The sequence below is a fragment of the Pantherophis guttatus genome, chromosome 5 (assembly GCF_059756535.1).
Source record: "Pantherophis guttatus breed Tessera chromosome 5, ASM5975653v1, whole genome shotgun sequence".
NCBI lineage: Eukaryota > Metazoa > Chordata > Lepidosauria > Squamata > Colubridae > Pantherophis > Pantherophis guttatus.
Window position 1 is genome coordinate 64,182,180 of NC_142067.1, and position 26,257 is coordinate 64,208,436.

Below are 26,257 nucleotides of genomic sequence, written 5' to 3' on the forward strand. Positions count from 1 at the left end.
TAACAAGATGCAAGTTGAACTTTTAAATAGCTAGTGCTTATTTTATATCCATATATAGTGTTGCAGGATCCAATCTAGGTCAGTCACCAGGACCAGAGGTTTTGTCTTCCAAGCTTTCAGACTCGTACTGGAGCCCATCTTCAGGGAACTTCTCTCTAGCAGAGTATGTGTGTGGTATTCATAGTGCCTGTTGTAATTGGCTTTTTTAGATGTTTATTGGGATGTGTTGGTGGCTGGATTTTATGACATTAGCTATTATTTGCTTGAGCTGCCCAGCCCTCACCTTTTAAGTACTTGATAGGCTGGTGGTAAATCAGCGCTCCTGTTGGCTGATGAGGGGCCTGTTTCACTTCCCTGGCTGTTTTTGTGCCTGCTCGTCCAATAATCTTAGTAGCTGCAAAATTGAATATGTCCTTGTTCATTGCAGTGTGATGCTACCAGTGACACTATAGTATTGTTGTTGTTGCATATTAGTAGATGGTGTTTTAAAAAGTCAGATTCTCAGAAGTTCCAGTTAAGTATAATATTAACAATTTAGTCCATATTTTCTAAAATATATACTGCAAGAATGATACATTGCTGTTTTTTTTAAATTTAACATTACTTTATTTCATTTTTAGTGTTATCTTGAAAGGACTTCCACCAGGATCATATTTTTCAGAAGGAAATCACAAAATCCAATATACTGTGTATGACAGAGCTGGGAATAAGGGAGCTTGCAAATTTTTGGTCAAAGTCAGAGGTAAGATCACTTTCCAGCTGAAAACAGGCACAGTCATTGAACCCAAACCACATTCACATGTTATTCGGAGATGTATACTAGCTTCCTGAATGTACCCATCAGGGCCAATATTCAGAGTTACAGTTCCAATATATCTGGAAGGCACTAAACCAGGGGTGAAATCTGAACCGGTTTGCTACCGGTTGCTACACACACACTGTGTGCCAAGTGCATGCTGTGCATGTGCATGCGCACCAAATGTGCGCTGCATGTGCAGTACGCACCAAACGCATGTTGTTTGCGCATGCAGAGTGCGCACCAAACCCGCGCTGCGCTTTTTAAAAGCTACTGGTTCAGGCGAACTGGTAGTTAGCTACCAGTTCAGGCAAACTGGTAGTTAGCTACCAGTTCAGGTGAACCGGTAGTTAAAAAAAGGTACGATCCAATGATCACCTGTGCTGCGCGGTTTAGCTTTGCTAGAAAGCAAGATTTCCTGCTTTCTTGCGAAGCTAAACTGCGCGCCACAGCTGATCCCCCCCTGCTGTTCTACTTACCTTCCCAAGCCTCCCTTTGGTGCATACTGCGCAGGCGCGCATGTGCAGTAAAACAGCAAGGGGGAAATCAGCTGTGGCACGCAGTTTAGCTTCCCTAGAAAGCAGGAAATTCTGCTTTCTAGCAAAGCTAAACTGCATGGCACAGGTGATCGTCGGATTGTAGCTTTTTTTTTTACTACCAGTTTGCCCGAACAGGTAGTTTTTATTGCTACTGGTTCGCCCAAACCAGAGTGAACTGGTAGCATTTCACCCCTGCACTATACTAGTACAGGCTTTTGTAGACAACACACAATAAATAGGAGCCAGCCTTTTCAAAAACATTGAAGATAATAAGTTGATGCATTTTGCTACTACTCCATAACCTCTATTGCATATAGTGCTGGGATTGACTGTGGTTATCTCTTGATGATAGCAAATTCTCTCTCAGATTTAGATAATTATACCTTCATAGTTTAGCACAGTAATTTGTCATATAATTCTATAAAGGATTAAATTGCTGATCAGACCTGAGCATTGCATTCTGTTTATTAATGTGATATGTTGCACTTAGCAAATAGAAACAATCTAATTCAGTAACAGAGTTGGAAGGGACCTTGGAGCAGGGGTGAAATGTAAAATTTGTTACTACCAGTTCGGTGGGCGTGGTTTGGTAGGGGGGGTAATGCGACTGGGTGGGTGTGGCCAACTTTTTTTTTTTTTTAACTTTTCAAAGCATTTTTTCTAATGCTTTGAAAAGCCTCTGCCGATCAGGCAACTCAGCTGGGATCGTCAGAGAGGCTTTTTAAAAAATACCTCTCTGCCGATCAGGCAACTCAGCTGGGATCGTCAGAGACTTTTGAAAGCATTTTTTTACCACCTCTTCAGCCAAGAGGTTGCAGAAAAAAATGCTTTGAAAAGCCTCTGACGATCCCAGCTGAGCTGAGCGATCATCAGAGGCTTTTTTTTTTAACTTTTAAAAGCATTTTTTCATTGGAAGAGGTTGTAGAAAAAATGCTTTTAAAAGTAAAAAAAAAAAGCCTCTGATGATCGTGCAGCTCAGCTGGGCATGGTGGTGGTGGTTGGGTGGGGGGCACAGGGATTTTTGCTACCGGTTCTCTGAACCACTCGCCGCCATCACTACCAGATCAGGTGATCCGGTCCGAACCGGGAGAATTTCACCCCTGCCTTGGAGGTTGTAGTTGAAATTCCCATTGTAGCAAAGAGGTATAACTAGTGGAATTATTCTGGCTTTAGGATCACTGGGAGTTCAGCTTTATAAATGATAGTACTGTATAAAAACAGAATTGTTATCCTGATAGTCTTATTGTTATCCCATGAATTAATAGATAGCAATAGCAATAGCACTTAGACTTATATATCGCTTCATAGTGCTTTACAGCTCTCTCTAAGAGGTTTACAGAGTCAGCACATTGCCCCCAACAATCTGGGTCCTCATTTTTACCGACCTCAGAAGGATGGAAGGCTGAGTCAACCTTGAGCCTGGTGAGATTCAATCTGCCAAACTGCTGGCAGCCAGTGATCAGCAGAAGTAGCCTGCATTACTGCACTCTAACCACTGTGCCACCACGGCTCTATAAATTATATACTACTTATTAATTAGTTAACTAGAAGTAAATAAATAATCTTTCAAGAAGGTACTAGATTTTCATTTTGTTATACTGGAAGTGATGATGAATACTGAATTCTGTTATTTTGTATTTAAAGTTAGGCGCTGTGGAAAATCGAATGCCCCAGACAATGGCTACATAAAATGTTCTGGTGATGGAGATAATTATGGTGCAACTTGTGACTTTTCCTGCATTGGTGGGTATGAGTTGCAGGGAAGTCCAGCAAGAGTTTGCCAGTATAATTTAGGCTGGTCAGGAACAGAGCCAACCTGTACACGTACGTGAGTAATGAATAAATCCTGTAAGAGAGAAGAATATAGATCAGGATTATGTGCATTATTTGAAACATAGTTTAACCTAATACCCCTTCAAGTTTCTTCACGTTTCTTGTTAACATAACTTACATGTGATAATATTTTGCCAATAAGCAATAAAAAAAACCCCTTTATTTCATTTTGTAAATAGGCCGGCAAAATGGTAGTCAACATAATAGTACTTTTTACTTTTGTATTCATTGTATTAAAGTCATGAAAGTTTTCTCTTTTTCCATAGATCTTCAGTGTTAGAGGAAATTTATGGGGGGAAAATCTATAAATATATTTTCTGTTTCTTTCCTAAAGTTTTTCCCCATTATAATTCTCAATTATTTTTTAAACTTAAAAAACAAATGAAGCTGTAGTGTTCAGAATTGGAATGAAGAGCTTTGTGGAACACACTCAGTAAAGGGTTATCTGGATTATGAAAATTCATGGATGTCCTCTAACTTGAGTATTTCTCTTCATCCCATTCCTATTCTTTGGATTTCTGTGGATTTCTTGGTCTTTCTGGATAAATGTTGATTATTGAAAGCCATATAATAAAGTTAAGAGAATATGAAGGGAGGGGTAGATTGAGATTTTATTTCTATCTCTCTTTTTATTTTTTATTTTTATTTCTAAGACTGGGAAGTCAAAGGGGGAAAGATCTTCCAAAGAATGTATGGTTGCTCACATAGCACTTGTCTGCAATTGCTTAAATTAAATGAGCCTTCTCCTGGGATTGTGCTGCTGAGCAATCCAGGAAAAAGAAAAGATCCAGCTGCTTTAAGAAATTGATGGCTGATGCTGCATGAGCAAACTGTAACTTTCCAAAGCATCTTTCCCCTTTCAAATGCAAAGCTCTACACCACCAACGTAAAAATAACTTCAGATGTACTAATTAATTATTTAGTTGGACTGTGCTGTGGTCTGGATTTGTGGGGTGGAGGGTTTGGAGCCCATTTCTGGCACTCTAATAGGGTCTGTTGAAAATGTATACAAAAAGCTGATCTTTCTCCAGGAGCTGGAAACACTTTTTAAACTTTGGCATTAGCTAAGACTTTTTCTGTCTCCTTTTCTATGTGATTTGTTGTTTATTTTTAAGTTTCTATATGAACATGGTAGCATGAATAAATTTTTTGTATATCTTTCAGCTATGAATATTAATATTGGTGTGAGGACAGCAGCAGCTCTTCTAGATCAGTTTTATGAAAAACGAAGATTGCTTATTATATCTACTCCTACTGCATCCAATTACTTTTACAGAATGCAGCTGGGAATATTGCAGGTAAAGAAAAGTTTATTATACATAAGTGACATTTAATTCTACTAAATGTAATTATTTTTCCACTCTTATCGCATCTGCAGATAACCGCCCAACCGCCCTGTTTAGGGTGACCCGCTCCCTTCTCCATCTGGGAGCGCGGGAGGATCCCTTGCAGGGTCGGGCTGAGGATTTTGTGCAGTATCTGCATGATAAAATCACTCAGATTCGGGAAGGCTTGGTCTCTGACTGGGTAGGTGGAGGTGGGATGATGGAGGCAGGTCTTGAGAATATCATTTGGGAGGAGTTCGACCCTGTGGCTCCCGAGGACGTGGACAGGATTCTGGCACGGCTGAACGCGACCACATGCTTATTGGACCCGTGTCCCTCCTGGTTGGTGCTGGCCTCCCGGGAGGTTACGCGAGACTGACTCCAGAGGATTATTAACGCTTCTCTGAGTGAGGGTGTCTTGCCTTCTGCCTTGAAAGAGGTGGTGGTGAGGCCCCTCCTCAAGAAGCCTTCCCTGGATCTGGCTGTTTTGGCTAAATACCATCCAGTCTCCAACCTTAGCTTTGTGGTGAAGATTGTTGAGAGTGTGGTGGTGCGACAGCTTCCATGGTACCTGGATGAAGCTGTCTATCTAGATCCGCTCCAGTCCGGCTTCAGGCCTGGGCACAGCACGGAAACGGCATTGGTCGCATTGGTGGATGATTTCTGGAGGGCTCGGGATAGGGGTTGTTCCTCTATCCTAGTCCTGTTAGATCCCTCAGCAGCTTTTGATACCATCGACCATGGTATCATGCTGCGCTGGTTGGAGGGGTTGGGGGTAGGGGGCACCATCTTACGGTGGTTCTCCTATCTCTCTGACCGGTTGCAGTCAGTGTTGGCAGGAGGGTAGAGGTCGACCCCGAGATGCCTTGTTTGTGGGATGCCGCAGGGATCAGTCCTCTCACCCCTCCTGTTCAACATTTATGTGAAGCCGCTGGGTGAGATCATCCGTGGTTTTGGGGTGGAGTTCCATCAGTACGCTGATGATACTCAGTTGTACATCTCCACCCCAGGCCATCCCAATGATGCCCTTGAAGTGATGTCCCAGTGCCTGGAGGCTGTGCGGGTCTGGATGGGGAGAAATAGGCTCCGACTCAATCCTTCCAAGACCGAGTGGCTGTGGCTTCCGGCGTCCCGATATAGCCAGCTGGTGCCATCACTGGCTATTGGGAGTGAGTTACTGGCCCCCATGGAGAGGGCTCACAACTTGGGTGTCCTCCTGGACGCACGGCTGTCTTTAGAAGAGCATATGACGGCCGTGGCCAGTGGGGCTTTTTATCAGGTTCGCCTGATTCGCCAGTTGCGTCCCTTTCTGGATCGGGACTCCTTACGCACGGTCACTCAGGCACTCGTCACTTCTCGCCTAGACTACTGTAATGCTCTCTACATGGGACTCCCCTTGAGGAGCACCCGGAGGCTCCAACTGGTGCAGAATGCAGCCGCGCGGGGGATTATGGGAGCCATGGGGCGCTCCCATGTGACACCTCTCCTGCGCGAGCTGCATTGGCTCCCAGTGGTCTTCCGGGTGCGCTTCAAGCTGTTGGTTACCACCTTTAAAGCGCTCCATGGCTTAGGGCCTGGGTACTTATGGGTCCGCCTTCTGCCACCGATAGCCTCCCACTGGCCAGTATGCTCCCACAGAGAGGGACTCCTCAGGGTGCCGTCGGCCAGGCAATGTCAGCTGGTGACCCCCAGGGGGAGGGCCTTCTCTGTGGCAGCACCTGTCCTTTGGAACAACCTGCCCCCGGTGATACGTAGGATCCCAGATCTCCGTGCTTTTCGCCGTGCCCTTAAAACTTTTTTATTTCATCAAGCTAGGCTGGCTTGACCCGCCCCCCCCCCTTAGATATTTTTAGATATTTTAATTTATAAATTGATTTTAGTTGGGGTATTTTAAATTTTATATCGGGCCAAAACTTGTTTAATTCTTTTAAAATTCATCTTAAATTTTGTATGTGAATGTTTTTATTCTTGGCTGTTCACTGCCTTGAGTCCAGTAGGAGAAGGGCGGTATAGAAATCAAATCAAATCAAATCAAATAAATAAATACTCCCAAATTAATATAGATGGAAATGTCTTTAATAGTGTTTGCTCCTTTATTTAATACACATAATGCTAATCTGGACCTACATACTCACAAAGGGCTGATTGAATTAAATAAGTTCTAGTTCTTGTTAAACAATGAAGGTGATTCTCATAATTTCCCTTTAAATTCACCCCCCTAGAAAGTCTTTAATCCATTCTAGATTGGATGGAACAGAAGCACAGGGGTCACAGACGAATCAGCAAAATTGCTTCCCCTTCTGATCTATTGCTGCAGTAATTCAGCTTAGAGGATAATGGTCTTCATACAGTTTGGAGTTATGCTTATTTTTTCCTCTTCAAAATGAGTCTAAATTTTTTTTTGGCAGGCATATAGATCCCTACAAATAAATAAATGGTTCATATACAGAATGAAATGGGACTCTTTGTTTTGGATATGTGCCAAATGGTTCCAGGAAAAAATCAGAGTCTTAAAAGTGTATGTGATTAAACAGAATTTGGGTGTGAAAGTAAATTTATTGTCCATTTCATGTGTAACCCCACCTTTTTTTGACAAGTTTTCAGAAGTGAATAGTTTCCTAAGTGCTAAACTATTCACAATTAAACATATTTAATAAAATTAGTCTCTATTAATGTTGCCCATGTCCAATTATATTTGTAGAGAGTAAGGTAGATAATTTAGATGAAAATAGGCAAGAATTACAAAAAGGACTGAAGTATTTTTTAGTCCTTTAGCAACAAGATAACATTTGGAAGGGATTGAGGCAGATGCCTCACTAATTCACTGGAGTATAAGATGAGGGAGGGGGTACAGCACAATCAGACTTGCAAGTTTGTTATTATAGCCAATATCCATAAAAATAGTTTTAGCCTTCCTGTGAAATTGACTTCCTGATCTGGTTTACTTGGTGTGACTGATAGATTGTGAGGTGAATAGGACATAAATGATTGTCTGAAGGGCCTCTTATGAATGGCAATTAGATAGGTTTGTGCAAAGGCCTTCCTGACCTCAGCTACCACCTGCTCTTTGAGCAGAGTTGTGAATCCAGGATGATCCCAGATTGTGGTTCAGTCTTGAACAGAGTTTTACAGCTTCATCCAAGACCAAAGATGAAAACTCCTCAGATGCAGGAGGCTCAAATAACCATAGCCATTTGGTTTTGTCACGATTCAGCCTGAGCCTGTTCCTCCCTATCCAGACCCAAACAACCTCGATACATTGCGTCAATATCCAGACCCAAACAACCTCGATATATTGCTATCAATACCAGGAAGGCCCAGGGTCAAGATGTTTGGTTTGATGTCATCTGCATATTGCTACACTGGACCCCAAGTGGATGAATGGCCTCCCCAGATATTTCATATAGAGGTTAAATAGGCAGAGTGAGAATGTTGAGTCCTGAGGTATTTTACAAGTGAGGGGCAATGAACCAACAACAGAGGGAGGAGAGCCATTGCAACAGTGCCCTTCCAAATCTTTGCAGCAGTCCAGAAGGATATCAGGGTTAATGGTATCAAAAAATCACTAGGATATCAGAAGTTAAATGTTAAGATTACGGACAATGATTATAAAATTTCTGATGCTGATGATAAAATGCAGAGAGTTGAAAATGAAATTATAATGATGCAATTCAGGGCTATGGAATTCGCTATAAGGCTTCGAGGAGTCAGAGAGGATGACAGACAGGATTTGAGACAGATTTGTGCTGAGGCTTTGGCAGTGTTATTAAAAATTAATCCTGATGTGGTTTTTTATAAAATAGACAAAATTTACAGAGTCAACTCTTGGGTGGCCAGACAAAGACAATTGCCTAGAGACGTGGTGATATATTTTACAGACAGAGCAATAAGAAATGATATCCTGCAAAAATCTTTTCTCTCCTCTGTGCAAGTGGGGGGGGGCTCAAATTGGAGTTTACAAAGAATTGCCACCCAAAATGTTGAAAGCTAGAAAAGATTTTGGCTTTCTAGTAAATGAACTGAGAAAACAAGAGATACCATTCCGGTGGGATGCCCCAACTGGTATAATTTTGAAATATAATGGAGAAAGACATCGCTTGAATACGGTGGAGAAGGCGGAGCATTTTTATTCTACTTTTTTTAAAGACAGAACTCCATCTCCACGTACGTCTACAGTGCTGGAGATTAAGGAGAGTGATAAGAAGCAACTCCAGCAAGAGTTGCAAGAACAGTCTAAGCAGGTGGAGCCAGAGGAAATGCAGGATGCTGTAGGAGGTTCTCTGGAGGAGCACCTGATAGAATCTTCTCCAATTTTGGACCCGGCTCGGATGGTTGAAGTCAAGGACCAGCGTATAACTCGTGCAAAATCTAAGCAACTTAAAGAAATGCAACAACAGGAAAGACAATACAAAAAGGGAGCTAAGAGTACTACACAAGAGTCTGAAGCCATGGGGGGAGCAAAACCGAAGATCTCGGAGGGGCTTCGGCTATTCTGCTCGTCGCTTCAAAAAGATAAAGATGACAATTAAGTGCTTATCGTGGAATGTGAATGGGTTGAATTCATTACAGAAAAGGAAGAAACTATTTGCATATTTGAGACAATTTAATAATGATATAATTTGTCTACAAGAAACTCATATTAGAACTCAAGATCAAAAATACTTGATAAATTCTAAATTAGGAACACATTTCATAGCTTCAACTTTGCAAAAAAAGAATGGTGTGGTTATTTATGTAAACAAAAGATTGACAGCTAAAATTATAGAAGCAGATAAAGATGGTAGGTTTATAGCAATTGAATTGCTTACAGTAAATGGCCAAATTCTTTTGATTGGAATTTATGCTCCCAACCAACAACAGGATCATTTCTATAAAATGCTACACACTAAAATACTGCAATGGGACTATAGATCTATTTTAATTATGGGAGATTGGAATGGTGTAATTGATTCTAAATTAGATAAAAAGAGTTTGGCGAAATCTAGGATTAGACTACCACAGACTTTTTTTGATATGAAAGAAGATTTGGAATTAAAAGATATTTGGAGAATACACAACCCAAAAGAATTGGACTATACTTTTTTTTCCGATAGACATAGATCCTTCTCTAGGATTGACTTTATTTTGTTGTCAGATGATCTACTTGTTAAGACAAAAAGAACAAAGATTTTTCCAAGAACTTTGACCGACCATAGCCCAGTATGGATAGAAATTGAGATGGGTAAAATCGAGAGACGATCATGGAGATTAAATGAAAACTTGTTTAGATATGAAAAAAATATAACAGAACTTAAGAAGCAGTTGAAAGAATTTTTTGAAATGAACTTGAATAAGGGTACCCCAGTTGAAATTGTGTGGGATGCGAGCAAAGCTTATATGAGAGGGGTACTCATTTATATGAATTCTAAACATAGACTGAATCGACAAAAGAAAAGATCTGAATTGGAAGCAGAAATAAAGAATAAAGAACAGCTACTTATTAAAAACCCAACAGATGAAAGAATACGTGGTGTTATAAAACTTCTGAAAGATCAATTTCAAATGCTTATGGCGGAACAAGTTGCAACAAATCTACAATATGCGAGGCATAATAAATTTTGTAACGCCAATAAACCGGGCAGATGGTTGGCCTATACATTAAGGAAGAAGCAGAGTATACAGACTATTGATAGTATTGATATTGGAGGGAAAGAAATCTTTCAACAAAAACTTATTAAAGAAGCTTTTGTGGACTATTATACTAAATTATATGCTAAAGATGATATGCGGAATGGACTTATAGAAAAATACTTAGATAATAAAAGAGTTACAAAAATTACTAATCAACAAAAGGAAAGAATGAATTATTCTATAACAGAGGAGGAGATAATACTAGCAATTAAACAATTAAAAACAGCTAAAGCTCCTGGAACGGATGGTTTGACTGCAGTGTATTATAAAACTTTGCAAGCAGAAATGGTGCAACAACTCAGAGATCTATTTTGTAATATTCAACAAGGGGGTAAAATACCCCCATCATGGACAACAGCTTATATTTCTTTGATACCAAAAGAGCAAGTAGGTCCTAAAAAACCGGAGAATTATCGACCAATATCTCTTCTGAATACTGATTATAAAATTTATGCAAAAGTACTAGCCAACAGGTTGGTGCCAGTAATTCAAAAGGTGATTCATGATGATCAAGCGGGATTTATCGAGGGTAGATACATGAAGGATAATGTAAGGCAAATAATAGACTTATTGGAATATCTTGAGAAGAATAAACAGGTACCTGCAGTGCTGGTCTTTTTGGATGCGGAAAAGGCCTTTGATAGAGTGGATTGGAATTTTCTATTAAAGACTTTAAAAAAGATGGACTTTGGGGATCAATTTATACAGGCGGTTTCAGCAATTTACCAAGAGCAAAAGGCACAGATTATCATCAATGGAAGCTTGACAACAGAGTTTAAAATTGAAAAAGGAACAAGACAGGGATGTCCATTATCCCCATTGTTATTTATTTTAACATTAGAAGTCTTGCTAAACACAATTCGGGACTCTAATATCTTGAAAGGTATAATGATAAGGCAAGAGGACTACAGAATAAAGGCATTTGCAGATGATCTGGTTGTTATCCTAACACCGCCAATGGAATCAATAATCCAGATGAAAGACATTATACAAGACTATGGTAAAGTTTCAGGTTTTAGACTGAACCAGAAAAAAACTAAGATGATAGTTAAAAATATGACACAAGATCGTAAACACGAGCTTGAAAGGAGGGCAGGTTTTGAGATTGTACCAAAGGTAAAATATCTAGGAATTCAGGTTGCAGAATCAAATATGAAACTGTTTCAAAATAATTATGAGGTGTTGTGGTGAGATGTGCAGAAAGATATGGAGACTTGGAAAAAACTGCAGCTGTCTCTACTTGGAAGAATAGCAGCAGTTAAGATGAATATTTTGCCAAGATTTCTTTTTTTGTTTCAAATGATTCCGGTGCTTAAAAGCGATAAACAATTGAAAGAGTGGCAAAGTGGAGTGAATAAGTTTGTTTGGAACGAGAAAAAACCGAGAGTGAAATTAAAAATTATGCAAGATGTTCCAGAACGGGGAGGTCTTAAACTTCCAAACCTACAGTTATATTATGAAGCAGCAGCTTTATCTCAAGCAAGTGATTGGTTTGGAAGGAAAAAGACTGGAATATTGAATATAGAAAGTTTTGATCTTGAATTTGGATGGCATGCTTACTTATTTTATGAAAATAAAGTGGATAAAGTATTTAAAAGTCATATACTTAGAGACTCCCTGATGAGAGTTTGGAAGAAGCACCGATTCAAATGGGATTATAAAATACTGCTATGGCTGGATCTTGGTCATATTATTTGGAATACAACTATAATGTCACTCAGGGGGTTTTTATACAAAGAGGTTCTTTTTACAGATGTGGGCAAATGGCAGTTGAAGACATTAGAGACACTGTTGGATGAAGGGATTAATTTAACTTGGTTACAATATAATCAACTTCAACTGAGATGGAAAGAGGACCAAAAAACTGGTATTATGTTGCACGAGGAAGAATTGGTTAGACATATAAAAGAGAAAGGTCCAATGCATATTAAAAGGCTTTACAATGTCTTGTTAGAAAGAGATTCAGAAACTGAATTGGTTAAAGATTGTATGATTAAGTGGGCACAGAATTTTGAAGAACCAGTGATGTTGGAAACATGGGAAAAAATTTGGGTTCAGAATGTTAAATTTACACAGTCACAGAATTTGAGGGAAAATTTCTATAAAATGTTTTATAGATGGCATTTAGATCCTAAGAAATTGTCATGCATGTACCCTAATGTTCAGCCAAAATGTTGGAGATGTGATTGTTTAGATGCTACATATTATCATATCTGGTGGACTTGTAAGGAAGTTAAAGCCTTTTGGATAAAAATTTGGTGGGTTATGCAGAATGTTTTGAAGAAAAAAATTCAATTTTCTCCACAATTGTTCTTACTGGGTATAGTTAAGGGTTTTACATTGGGTGAAACAAAGTTGATATTGTACATGATAACAGCAGCGAGATTATTGATAGGTAAATACTGGAAAAATGAAGCTTTGCCCACTATCGAGGAATGGACTTTGAAGATGGCCAGTTTTGCAGAGATGGCGAAGATTTCAGCATATTTAAAAGATTGTTCACAAGAGACTTATGAATGGGAATGGAAAAAGTGAATAGATTATGTGCAGAACAAATATCAAACTAGGAAGTATCAAATAGCTTTTATTTAAAAATAAAGTTAAGGGTTTATGACAGAAATATTTTAATTTAGTGAAATTATAAGGGGGATGGAGGAGTTCAAGCTTTATAAAAAGGGTTTTTTTTTTTTGATGTGAGTATATTGTGGGGAAGTCCAGGGGGAGGGGAGGGTTAGGGTGGGTTAGGGAGCATGAGGTTGGGAAGTTTGGGGTGGGTTGAGGGGGGGGGAAAGGGGTGAAAATGTAATTGTAAAACTTTTGCAATAAAAAAAAATCACTAGGATATCAAGGACTACAAGGATGGTTGCACCTTCCCACTCTTAGCTCAGACACCAAAAAAATAAGAAGGTATCATTGCCATCAATTGGTTGGTCATATAAAGTTTTGCAAATACAATAGTCCCACATTAAAGATTATCATAAACACATTGTATAGATGCTTTTCATAATTAAACCAATTGATTATCTTCCTATTTTACACAGCCAGCACAATGTGGTTTAGATCTCCGGCATGTTACAGTGATTGAATTGGTTGGGGTTTATCCAGCACAACTGGGAAGAATAGGATTAAGACTGATGCCCCCTGCCTTGGCTGTACAACTCAGGTAAATTATATAGACTCTAATTATAAGGAAAAATGTCCTCTGGCTGTTTGTCTTTAATGCTACTGCTTAGCACATTGTAAGCCGCCCTGAGTCTCCGGAGAAGGGCAGCATATAAATCAATTTTTTTTTAAAAAAAAAGTCTTGATTAGATTTTTAGAGCAGGACTTTATAGAATGAGATTTTTTAATACAAGAGAATTCCAAAATAGAACATCTTGTTTAAATGTTTTACTCAAATTTGACAAATAAAATAAATTTAATGATCCCCATATTATACTTAAATTAACATGTTCTTTAAAATATATTCTTTGCTTCATTAATGAACAGAATATGAATATTTTGTTCATTGCACAGATACTGTGGTTGCATGCTGAACTGTGCATAAGCATATATCTCTCTTCCCTGCATTGTCAAGCAACTGTGTGAAATACAAATGGTCTAAGTTTGGAGTCGTCCCCCCCAATATTTAATGCTGTAAATTGTTCACTTGATTGAATTTCTTTTAAATATCATATTTCAAGGTCATAATTTGAAAATTCTTACATTATGGTTTAGTTCTAATGAAAAGCAAACAGTTTCCTTAAATTGTAAAACATCAACACTTTTCCAACTTATTAGTACAGAATTATATTTCAGCATAAGGGCAACACTGATTTGTTTTTTAAAATGTTCTCTGGCCTTTGGTTATAGCAGTATATAGCTATCCCAGTAATGCATACCAGTTAGAGTACCAGAAGCATGGAGTATCTATGCAATGAAATGTTTGTAAAGGAAGACTAAAGTGAGCATGCTTACTGTCTAAAAACAAGATGGAACTTTGCTATATTCTTTGGAATTTTGAATGTACTAGATATGCAAGGTATTTATTGCAGTACTAAGTGCTTTAAATGTATCTCTCTGTTGGAAGTTTTGACCACAGCAAGAAACTACATGTGGTTAAAATGTAGTGTGAGGACTGGATTATCTTTGCTTGATGTTTAACAATTATATCTGGAAAGAGGATTATTTTCCTTTTCAGATGTTGACTATTTATTGTATTCTCTAAGTAAAAGAGAATATTACTGTACATAGGAATGAAGATCAATTTCACCCATACATTGACTGGAGAAGCAGCTTCAGGAAGCTTCTTTAGTCACTCTTTTCCAAATAATGGTCAGCTCTGTTGATGATTGTTTTGGGTAGAAGAGAATAATAACCTATTGAGGCCTCCTGCTTCAGCGAGAAACCAAGGGCAACTAAAGGAATTGCAAAGGGAGGGGAGTGGATATGAAGGAGTGTTCTTTTTTTCCTGTCCTACCCTTTTCTTTGCTTGTCTTACATGTTTAGTTTGTAAGCTGCAGGCAGGGACTGATATATGCTGCTTTGGGATACTTTTGTCTAGAAACAGATGATCTTGAGAGGCCCTTGAATGACCATGAACATGAACAGGAGCAGTGATCAGGAGTGCAAGGTAATTTCTTCGTTAAAGAGAAAGGAAGTTGTTAACAAACTTGTTTCTTTTCATACCCTCAGGTTGTTACTTCGTATCCCTCACTATAACTTTTATATGGTAGTAGTTGATAAACATGGTGTGGACAAAGAACGATATCCTTTTCCAGCAACTCCTGCTGAGCTCTATGCGCTCATTGACACTTTCCCTTTGAGAAAAGAAGAGATGAAATTGCAAGCTGAAATTGGCCGGTCTTGTCCCTGATTTTAGACAATAGATGTTCAGTATTTTCGCTGCCTAATTTTTTCTGGTGGTACACAAAGAGTGAGATTATGAAAGTCACTGCTGTACAAAACTTTTTTCTTGTATGTATGTATGTGTTTAGGCTATGGATGTTGCAAAACTCTTCATTTAACCTATAAATGATACCTCTTTATCTTGTCAAAGATTTATTTTCTGCTGTGAAAGGTTCTTGTAATGATGTTGAATTGCTTTGGTTAACCCTTCAGAATATTAGTTCCCATGTAAATGTTTTCATTTCTTTCACAGATCTTTTATTAATAAAACATTTTTGCATTTTACAGATTTAGTATTTATATTAACACCATGTTACAAAGCTGTTTGTTTTTCATTCAGCAAAAAGGCTCCAGACTAAGTTTAAAGGAGTTTTCACTGATTTCAGTCAAACCAAACATGACTGAATAGGGATTCATCGTTGTTAGGCAGCCCACAAAATGTTCTCTTCTTCTGGCTATAAAACCTCATTGGGATACAGGCAGTCCTCAGAACCATTCATTCATTCATAATTACAATGGTACTGAACAAAGAGACTTTCTACTTGTGCCTAAACTTACAGCCGTTTCAGCACACCTATGGTCATGCCAGGCCTTCTTATCAAGGCTGCCTTCCACTGTTCCCCAAGACTGCCTTGCACCGTTTGGAGAATGAGGCTTCCAAAACTGCCCAAAGTCACCTTGCAGCTAGATAAGCGGCAAACATATTTGATGAATAAAAAAAGCATCACAAGAGCAGGCTCCACTCTCATGATTGTTTGGAAGCCTCATTCTTCTAATTGTGGGATTTGGAGAAGGATGTTTCCAAAGAATCATGAGAATGGTGTCTGCTTGGAGAATGGTGCAAGGCAGCCTTGGTAAGCAGGCCTGGTATGGCCAGCATCTACCTCACATATGTAAGCAAAATGGTGAAGCGGGGTGCAGCAGATCCTGTGCAACATAGGACAGCTGGGGCTTGGCAGAATGGTGCTAGCATGTCAAGATGCAGTGTGGGACTTTAATTTAGTTTACTTTATTGTCATTGCACCTTGTACAATGAAATTAAATGCCATCTTCAGTGTACATTATTAACTATAAAAATAAAACACAAACACATATCCTTCACATTCTATACAATTGAATTGAAAAACCAATATTGCATTAATATTGCACTATACAGTAGAATTCAATATAGTTACTGCCCTGAGATAGAAGCTGTTTTTCAGCCTAGTTGTCCTTGTTTTTATTATCCTGTATCGTCTGCCAGATGGTAATAGTTCAAAACACAGGTGCCCAGGATGAGATGGATCTTTAAGAATGCTTTGAATTTTCTTAAGGCAGCGGGAGCTATAAAGCTCTTCCAAAGTGGGGAGAGGGCAACCAATGATCCTCTGGGCCAGGGGTCAGCAACCTGCGGCTCTGGAGCCACATGTGGCTCTTTCATCCCTCTGCTGCAACTCCCTGTCATCGGTCAGTGCCACAATTGATAGGACGTTGGGTTAGGACAGGTAGAGGAAAAAGGATGCTGCGCTAGGAGGAGACACTATGGTGGGAGAACCAGACTTCTGGTCAGCAGAGGTAAAAGGATGCTGCACTAGAAGGAGACACTATGATGGGGAAACTGGACTTCCGGTCGGCTCCAGAATTGAACGGGGAACTTCCGTTTAGGACCTTTCTGGCTCTTTTGAGTGTTTAAGGTTGCCGACCCCTGCTCTGGGCAATGATGTTAATCCTCTGGAGCGCTGTCCTATCTGCCACTGTGAAATTGGCAAACCATACACAGGTTGCAGTAAGTTAAAATACTCTCTATGGTGCAGCAGTAGAAGGTCATCAGCAGTTTTTCATTCAGTTGTTTCCTGAGAAGTCTCAGGTAGTATAATCTCTGCTGGGCCCTTTTGACCAGTGCTGCAATGTGAGTGCCCCAGGTCAGGTCCTCTTTTTGGATGACTTGTGGGGCTTGAGGCAGCATAGATCAGGGTTGGAGAGATAGGCAAATAGGGAGAATTGTAATGCCCCTTAAGTCGTAAGCTCTGTTGGCAAGGTTGGTGGCTGAGACTTCCTGGGCTATGGGAGCTTTGCGGGCACTGGTGAGCTGAATGGGTGACTGAGATTTCCAGAGGCAGCTGCAGCTTTGCTGCAGGACTCACACACACACACACACACACACACACACAGAGAGAGAGAGAGAGAGAGAGAGAGAGAGATGTCTCCCAGGATCTTCCCCACTGAGTGGTTCCCCACTGAGGCACCACTGCATTTCTTAGCTGGAACGCTACTTAATAACCCATGAGATTATTTAACTCTCACAACTGGGAGTGCCAGCACTGCAGTCATTGAGCAAAGCCATCGCAGGGCCTCTCACTTAATGACCGCTTTGCTCAACAACTGACATTCTGGTCCCAATAGTGGTCAGGAAGAGTACCTGTTCAACATAGACACAGCCCAGGTTTTAGTGTGATAATTCAAATAAAATTGGAGCTTTAATATAAAGGTCAATGTTTCGTGTAAAACTTTTCTGGCAAGTAATTTGAAAGTTATATTATAGCATACACTTGCAAGTCAGTTTTCAAAAAATGGATTCACTGATAAGAAAATGGAACACTGATTTGTATGCAGGAAAAATTACAGTTGCTTCTTTCAACCACGCAGATCAAATGGATGCAGATTGATTTATAATTACACTTAAACTTGAATGGCCCAAATTTTTTAATCTAGTTTACTGGATCAAATCTAGATAATCTAATAATGTCTAATGACAAACCAACACTCAGTTTTGTTTCCATTAACTACTGCATCTTGCAATTTTATTGCAGTTTTAACATTAAATGATAATATTAAAAAACAGCTTTCCGGAAAACTTTTGAGCCTTTTATTGAAGAATTAAAATATTCACTGAAGTGAGAGATTTATAAATTCTTAACCACTGATACAGATAATTTGTCTTCCTTTTTAGAGAGAGACTTTCATTCCCAGTTATACAGCACTGTAATCAAATAGCTTTTTAAGAAATGAAAAATGTGAAAACAAAACCTGTACCTTCTCCATTTTGGCATTTTAGTTCCAGTGAATTGTATGTATTTTTAAGACTTTTAAAATTAATGTGTAATGAGATTGGCAATATGCATAATTATAATGTTCAGATCTGATTAGTGGAATGCTAATTGCCTACTTGTGAATTAGTAAATTGAGATGCATCTGTGTATTAGTAAATCTCCATCAAATTGAGGTGCATCTACAGTACTTAATTCATCAAAACATTACTAAAGAATAGACCTAAAATTTTAATATTCTAATCTGGGTGAAGCAATTAAAACTATAGAATATTTGAAGATGATATGGCTAAGAATATTAGATACTTTTAGGCCTACTTGTATGAGTCTTCTTTGTAAGAAATGAGGTGCTTGGCTAAATACTCTATAATTAGGGTTATTAAGAGTAATGATTCATATAGAGAAGATAGAGTGGACTTACTCCTAAACACAATACCATTTTGTGGAACACATTAAAAATGCCTTTTTAGTTTTGGTTATTAAGATGTGTCTTAGCTATCAGAATTTTTTCAGTTAAAGTATCTTGACCATGAATTAAAATATACATGAATTTTTAATTGCACACAAAACATGACTTTACTATAGCTACACAGAACAACAACTCAACTTTCCATAATTCATGTATCTCAGTGTATAAATAAAAGAAATACAATATAAAACAAACATAGATGGGTAAAAGACTGTTTAGTGTGTATTTAAAAAGTATATATTATTTAGCTATTTTTCATAGGATTTCTTCAAAACTGCAAAACATGAAGCAATTTATCTTAATATGGAATCTATGACTATTGCTTTATATAAAGAAAAATAATATTGTGAAAATATATTTACTATCCCTTATCTTTTATACATCTTAAAATTTAATGAGATTCAGGAGCTTGTGGATAATGGCAGAGTTATAAATGAAGCTTATGAGTTAAGAGAAGATTCTGTCTGTTTTGATATTTATTTGTGGATGTAGTAAGTGCTGAAAATTCACTTTCATGAAAACATGTTGATGCAATCAGTAATAGGATTCCTAATTTTGATTTAATGCTTATTATCTGAGAACTTCCATCAAAAAGATTTCAGCTTCATTGAATACATCCAAGCTATTCAGGGAATATTGGTGTTTCATGAAACATAATTTAAAGATTATTTATATACACTGTTCATACCCAACATAAATATTTCCAAATGACATAATAATAATAATAATAATAATAATAATAATAATAATAATAATAATAATAACAACAACAACAACAACAACAACAATAATAATAATAATAATAACAATAATAATAACAATAACAACAATAACAACTTTATTATCATTGTACCTGTATACACAGTATACCCATACAACGAAATTCACTTAAGATCCAAAGACCAGGTCCAACACACATAACAATCCCCAAACACACCCCCACCCACCACAAATTCCCCACCCCTAAACCACCCAAATAGAATAGAAATGAATAAAATAGAAAAAACATCTAACTGTTTTAACACAAACTAAACAAAATATTTTGTTGGTAAAAAAACAAAAGCTTTCTTCTACATCACCAATACCATTTGATGAATGCTAGCAGAATAGAATTCTGCAGGATAATAGGTAAAACATGCAGTGTGTGTAATTTATTGCTACAACTGAATTATACTAATGAATTTCTTTAAAAATTGTGTATGAAAAATAAACAGTCCCTGATTTACCATATTTTTCAGTGTATAAGATGCATTTCCCCTCCCCCCAAAAGTGGGTGGAAATGTCTGTGCATCTTATACAGCAAATGTTGCTGAAGCCCTGCCCACACTTCAACCTCTGCCTCCCAGCAATTTACCTCCTTGCAGCAAACAGCAAACAGCCTGGTCAGCTTCAGCACAGCCTGATTTAGGACAAGCAGCTGGTTGGCAGTTGGATCGGCCTCCTGGAATACTGCCTATCAGCTCTCCCAGGCTGCAGGGATTGCCACCGCCCATCACCGCCGTCACCGCCCATCACTGCTGCCACCTATCGCTGCCTCCGTGCACCCCATTTTTGGCCTCCGCGTGTCCTGTTTTTGGCCCATTCCAGGTGGCAGGGATAGGAGGTGGCGGTAGCAATCCCTGCTGCCTGGAACAGGCCAAAAACAGGACATGCGGAGGCTAAAAATGGGGTGTGCAGAGGCAGCAATAGGCGGCAGCAGCAATGGACAGTGACGGCGGCGATGGGTGGTGGTGATCACTGCAGCCTGGAACAGCTGATAGGCAATATTCCGGGAGGCCAATCCAACCGCCAATCAGCTGCTTGTGCTAAATCAGGCTGTGCTGAAGCTGACCAGGCTGTTTGCTCAGTTCGGCAAACCAACTGAAGCCTCACCCCTCCCTCCCAGCCTCTCTTCTCTGGGCGGCTCATCTTGCAGCCTGGCCGCTTGCCCGAGTTTACTAGAGTCGCTTCACACCATGACATCACCTGAGGGGAGGGGAACAGGAGCAGGGAGGCTTGCTTGTTCCCTTTCTCTGCGCCTGCGCCATCGAGAGTAGCCAGGAATGAGGACCAATGAGAATTCTCCCTTCTGCCGCATCATTAGTCTTTGGGCAAAATCTCCCTTGACTTCATCTGCTGTTCAGTCTTTTAGGAGGGCACAGCTCAAGAGGGGGTTCATGGCAGCCCCGGAGGAGAGTGTGGACTTCCCCCCCCGAGCCTACCTGGAGATGGAGGCTGCAATGGATGAACAAAGTGGAGGCGCAACCCTACAGTTCGCGAGGACCTGGGGGTCTCTGAGTTGGCTGATTGGGGAGTCCTTTGGTGCCTTCACACACACAAACACACATTTCCTGGGTGGGGGTGCCCCTCCCCCAATCATGTAGGGTCACTGCCCTGCCTACACCTCCCAAATGTATTTTGAAAAAAAATGTAAAAAATCAGTTTTATTGTTTCATATATTTGTTTAAAATACAACAAAATTTGTGAAATAAAAACATTTTTTTTTCTCTGTAGTTTGGTGCTAATGTAAATCTATGTTCGGTCACTCAGCCAGCTTTTTGGGTAGCAGCTGGTGTTTCACAGTAGTTTCATAAAGCATCAAGACATTTCATGGAAAAAAACAGTAAAGTTCAAATATATACCAATGCAATTCCATGCTAAAAAAATATGACTCAGGAGATTTACAGTTTTAGATTATTGAAATATGAGTTGGATCTAAATTATGACTTAATCAAGCCAAGTTTACAAATAATATTAAGCCAAAAACAGATTATTGGTAATTTATATGTTAACCATATTTTTTTCTTCCTAGCATTTTTTGTGGAGAATCAACCATTTTATGTAGTGGTTAGGTCAGGTATTGACTGACTGGCTTGTCCCCCAAACCTGACATCATGGGCTATGAGACAGTGATTGGCCCAAAATCACCCAGCTGGCTTTCTAGCCTAAGGCAGGACCCACAGTTTCCTGATTTCTGACTTGATGCCTTACCCAGCAGACTAAATTGGCTCTCACATGTGTTAAGGATAGTTTTTTATTTAAGATCCATTGATTTCCCTATGAATTATAGTACAATATAGTATAATTGGTATGGTATGGTATGGTATGGTATGGTATGGTATGGTATGGTATGGTATGGTATGGTATGGTATAATTCATTCTTGATGCCATCCATTTAGCCATGGAAGTTTTAAATAAATAGTCTTCCCAATATCTGTTTATTTCAAAAACATTATTATACATAATCTTGTATCACTGACTGAACTGTAGAAATTCTTAGAAGCTGGGAGGGGGGAGTCCTTTTGTAAAAAGAACCAAATAGATCATGAAACTTTGTTGATTGCTTAATCTTCTGTAAAACTAAGACAGTAAAGGTATAATGAAGTGCCACCTGAATACTTGAGGCAGCATACTTTCTCAAGATAATCACGATAGTAGTGGCAAGATTTTTTGTGTGTAAGTGCACGATAATAAAAAAAAATTCCAAATAAAAATCAATAGAAGATTCCCTGCCTGGAGAGACAATGCCTCTATGACTCTGGACACACAGAAGCAACAAAGCATGTGTATCTTTAATGCCTGTATTCACTGCAGAGATATTTGTACTCATCTCACCATTACTAGATAAATACTCAGGGCACAAAGTTCTACACCGCTCTATTGCTTTCAGATACCAACCCTGCTGCAATATACAAGGTTGCTAGGACCTGTGCTACACACTAGACTTAATGATAGATTTATGACATACTGAAATGTTCTGTCATTTGATACAGTTTTCCATATACTAACTTTTATGTTCCCTTACACCCATCTAATGCTTTACCTCTTTTATATTCTTGTTTTTTTATATATACTTTGTTTTAATGTATTTTTATAGCATTTAGCTTTTCATTATTATTAGACTCTGATGTATTTTTTGTGCTTTTTAATTGACTGAACCCCATCCTCCTTATGCTGGTTTATGACCACAATAAGGATTTGATTTTATTTTTAAATTGTAACTAGAGTGAAAGCTATATTTGAAAATCTGCTCATGTCTCAGTCTGACATAGACCTTAATAACAATGTACAGGTAAAAAAAGGTAAAGGTTTCTCTGTTCAGCGGGTCCAACTCTAGGGCACACTGCTCATCTCATTTTCTTGGCCAAGGGAGTCAGCATTGTCCAAAGACATTTTCTGTGATCATGTGGACAGCATGGCTATATGCCAAAGGCACACGGAATGTTGTTACCTTCCCGAAGTAGTACCTATTAATCTGTATTTACATTAGCATGCTTTCAAACTGCTAGGGGGGCATGAGCTGGGGCAAGGAACAGAGTTCATCCTGTATCACCACGCTTGGGTCTCCAATCCAGGCTTGTCAGCTTTATAGCGTAGCGTAGCGTAGCGTAGCATAGCATAGAATAGAATAGAATAGAATAGAATAGAATAGAATAGAATAGAATAGAATAGAACAGAACAAAACAGAACAGAACAGAATAGAATAGCAGAGTTGGAAGGGACCTTGGAGGTCTTCTAGTCCAACCCCCTGCTTAGGCAGGAATCCCTACACCACTTCAGACAAATGGTTATCAACTTTGCAATCCTATTCCAAATTAATAAAATCAATTCTGTTAATTAGAACATATATTTAAAAAGACATAAGAACTCTGACAAGAAATTTCTGCTCTATATTAACACTTTTAAAATGCCTTCGCTGGCCTAATCCTGTCAAGAACAAGGAGAGATTCAACCTAGAAATAAGGAGGAATTTTCGAACAGTGAGAACAATCAACCAATGGAACAGCTTGCTTTCAGAAGTTGTGGGAGCTTCATCACTGGAGGCTTTCACGAAGAGATTGGACGGCCATTTGTCAAAAATGGTATAGGGTCTCCTGCTTTGGCGGGGGTTGGACTAGATGACCTACAAGGTCCCTTCGAACTCTGTTAATCTGTATGATCTGTAACTTTCTATTGTTTCTGTGCTGACTGCATTCCTGCGGTTTTGTTATTGCACCTAAGTATTCTCCTGTTAAATGGTTCTTGGCTGTCTGCCAGGAGCTATTAACTGAAGGGAGAGAGAAAAAGAAGAAAAAAACCTCTCTTTCACTTTATTTCCTCCCTGAGTTTTAAAGGGGCTAGCATTTTTCGGCTGAGGAAACAGCTACCATATTTTTCAGAGTATAAGACACACTTTTTTCCCTCCTAAAAGAGGGTGGAAATGTTGGTGCGTCTTATACACCGAATACAGCCATTTTTGGCCTCCCAAAGCCCCACAAGTCCCATTTTTGTGAAAAATGGGGCTGTTTTTCGCAAAAATGGTGCACAGAGAGTTTGGGAGGCCGGCAGAGTGCTCCTGGGGGCTGGGGAGGGCAAAAATGGGGGCATTTTTGTTCTCCCCAGCCCCCAGGAACACTCTGCATGCCTCCCAAACCCTCTGCGTGCCCCATTTTTTGCAAAAGTAAGCAAAAAATGGGCCTGTTTTAGCAAAAAACGAGGCATGCAGAGGAATTAGGAGGTCTGCAGAGTGCTCCTAGGGACTGAAGGAGGGCCAAAACCCTTTTCCCCCCTTACTTACCTCTTCGAAATCTTGGTGCATCTTATACCCTGGTGTATCTTAGAGTCTGAAAAATATGGTATGTGGCTATTTCTTCTTTTTCTTTTCCCTTCTTTTGGTTAATTACAAACGAGCAGGAATATCTGAGGTGTGTGTGAGCTGCTGGAATCAACAGGCAGGCAGGCAGCCTTGACTATTCAGCTGTTTCATAGAACTCCACAAAGAGTTAACAAACCGTTCTCCTGAACCAGTGCGAACCGGCTGAATCCAGTGGTGTGATACAGTCTGTTCGAGTGAACCGGTAGTTAAATTGCTAGTTGGCCTTGCCCCTTCTGGCCCTGCCCCTTCCAGGAATCCCCATGTGCCCCATTTTGGCTCCCAGGTTAAGCGCAGGGAGGCCTACTAGGCCCAGAACGGGGCACAGGGGGTCGGTGCCCCCTCGTGGCCCATTTCCATTCCCAGGAGGCTTCAGGGAGGCCACCTAGGTCCAAAATGGGGCACGAGGAGGCAGCCCCCCCCCGTGGCCCGTTTTCGCTCCCAGGGGGGTGCAGGAGTCTGAGTGCTGCCTGCCACACATTCCTGGCCATGCCCACCATGGCCACAGCCACCCAGCCGGTCATTAGGGTAGAGAACCAGTTGTTAAATTATTTGAATCCCACCACTGCCTCTAACCCATGCCATTTTGTTTATGAACAGGTAACTTGAGACTCTCTAACTCTTTATTATAAAACCTATTAGGAACTAATAGAATTAAGGGCAGTGGGTATCAGTGTGGGAAAACTAGGGACATAATTACTCCTAGAGCGTGCCTCCAATCTTGGTGCTCACTTCCCAAGCTCATTAGACTTATTTGAAATTGGATTACAATGAACTAGCTTCAGTGTCTTTTCATTCATTTATCAATCACTGATACTGTTTTTTGAGAAAACATTTTGAAATAATAAAGAAAAATCTTTAAGCCGTATTCTGTAGAGAGTATTATATGGCCTCATTCTAACAACTCAGCAAATCTTGTTTTGGAAATGACTTTACTGATTTTGCCTGGGCTCAAGAGCTACAGCATGGATTTAGGAAAGTGCTGAATGCATTCATAATCCATTTCAGAAAATTTAAATTCAGAGTAAAAATAAACTTCCTTATGTTTACACGTGCAAATCATGACAGGAGACCAGTCTCCATTACATCTTATTACAATTTAAAATTACACTACTGTAGCATCAGCCTTATGCAAACCATACTCCTCAGAGTCTGCGTTTCCCCATGCTGGATCTCAGCATTAATACACCTTCTACAGAATCTCCAGGACAATCAATCATTCTTTGCCAAAGAAGTCGCTCTTCTCCTTGAGAATCCATCCAGTCAACTTCTTTGCCATTGCTTATACCTGTAAAATTGCAAAACACGGTGGTCAGCTGATCTTTTTTTTTTTTTTACATCAGAGGTTCATAATAGTGGTGAAATCCAAACCAGTTTGCTACCGGTTCGCTGGCCGCAAATGCGCACTGTGTGTGCATGTGCAGTGCGCACCAAATGCATGTTCTGCGCATGTTCGTGCATGCGCAGTACACACCAAAAGGAGGCTTGGGAAGGGAAGTAGAAGCGAGGGGGGGATCAGCTGTGGTGCGTGATTTAGCTTCACTAGAAAGCAGGATTTCCTGCTTTCTAGCAAAGCTAACCACCACTGCACAGCTGATCCCCCCCACTGTTCTACTTACCTTCTCAAGCCTCCTTTTGGTACATGCTGCATGTATGCACATGCTCAGTACACACCAAAAGGAGGCTTGGGAAGGTAAGTAGAACAGCAGGGGGGGATCAGCTGTGGTGTGCGATTTAGCCTTGCTAGAAAGCAGGATTTCCTGCTTTCTAGCAAAGCTAAACCCTGCTGCACAGCTGATCATTGGAAATACCGGTTTGGAGGAACCAGTAGCTTTTTTTAAACTACCGGTTTGCCCGAACCAGTAGCTAACTACCAGTTCGCCTGAACCAGAGCGAACTGGTAGGATTTCACCCATGGTTCATAACACATGATACTCCAGGTTCACAAGAACTACAGCAACTCTTATCAAACTGTCATCTGTAGCTCTGGTTTCTACCATTGGTACAGTGTCAAATTTACAGTTTCATTTAAAATGAGCAATGAGCAATTAAGACTGGAACAAAAGGAACAAAATATGAAAGACTTAATATCTTATTAATA

At 39.6% G+C, this 26,257-nt stretch overlaps 2 protein-coding genes across 22 annotated transcripts in view; one reads left to right on the top strand and one right to left on the bottom strand.

Annotated features, from left to right (window-relative positions):
* Positions 1-26,257, top strand: part of SRPX (sushi repeat containing protein X-linked) — a 245,722-nt gene that overhangs the window by 185,897 nt on the left and 33,568 nt on the right. For 5 of the 14 annotated variants that reach the window (XM_034423805.3, XM_087871283.1, XM_034423806.3 and 2 more), the window contains 5 exons: positions 621-742; positions 2,980-3,159; positions 4,333-4,466; positions 13,205-13,326; positions 14,838-15,335. In XM_034423805.3, coding sequence (XP_034279696.1) covers positions 621-742; positions 2,980-3,159; positions 4,333-4,466; positions 13,205-13,326; positions 14,838-15,018 — 739 coding nt within the window. In that variant the 3' untranslated portion in view covers positions 15,019-15,335. Of the gene's footprint in view, positions 1-620; positions 743-2,979; positions 3,160-4,332; positions 4,467-13,204; positions 13,327-14,706; positions 15,336-26,257 lie in introns of those variants that run through there. The other 9 variants (XM_087871281.1, XM_087871288.1, XM_087871282.1 and 6 more) reach the window with 4 other exon arrangements.
* The window catches only part of SYTL5 (synaptotagmin like 5), a 219,226-nt gene continuing 218,040 nt past the window's right edge, over positions 25,072-26,257 (bottom strand). For all 8 annotated transcript variants that reach the window (XM_034423804.3, XM_087871277.1, XM_034423803.3 and 5 more), the window contains one exon: positions 25,072-25,444. In XM_034423804.3, coding sequence (XP_034279695.1) covers positions 25,302-25,444 — 143 coding nt within the window. In that variant the 3' untranslated portion in view covers positions 25,072-25,301. The remainder of the gene's footprint in view (positions 25,445-26,257) is intronic.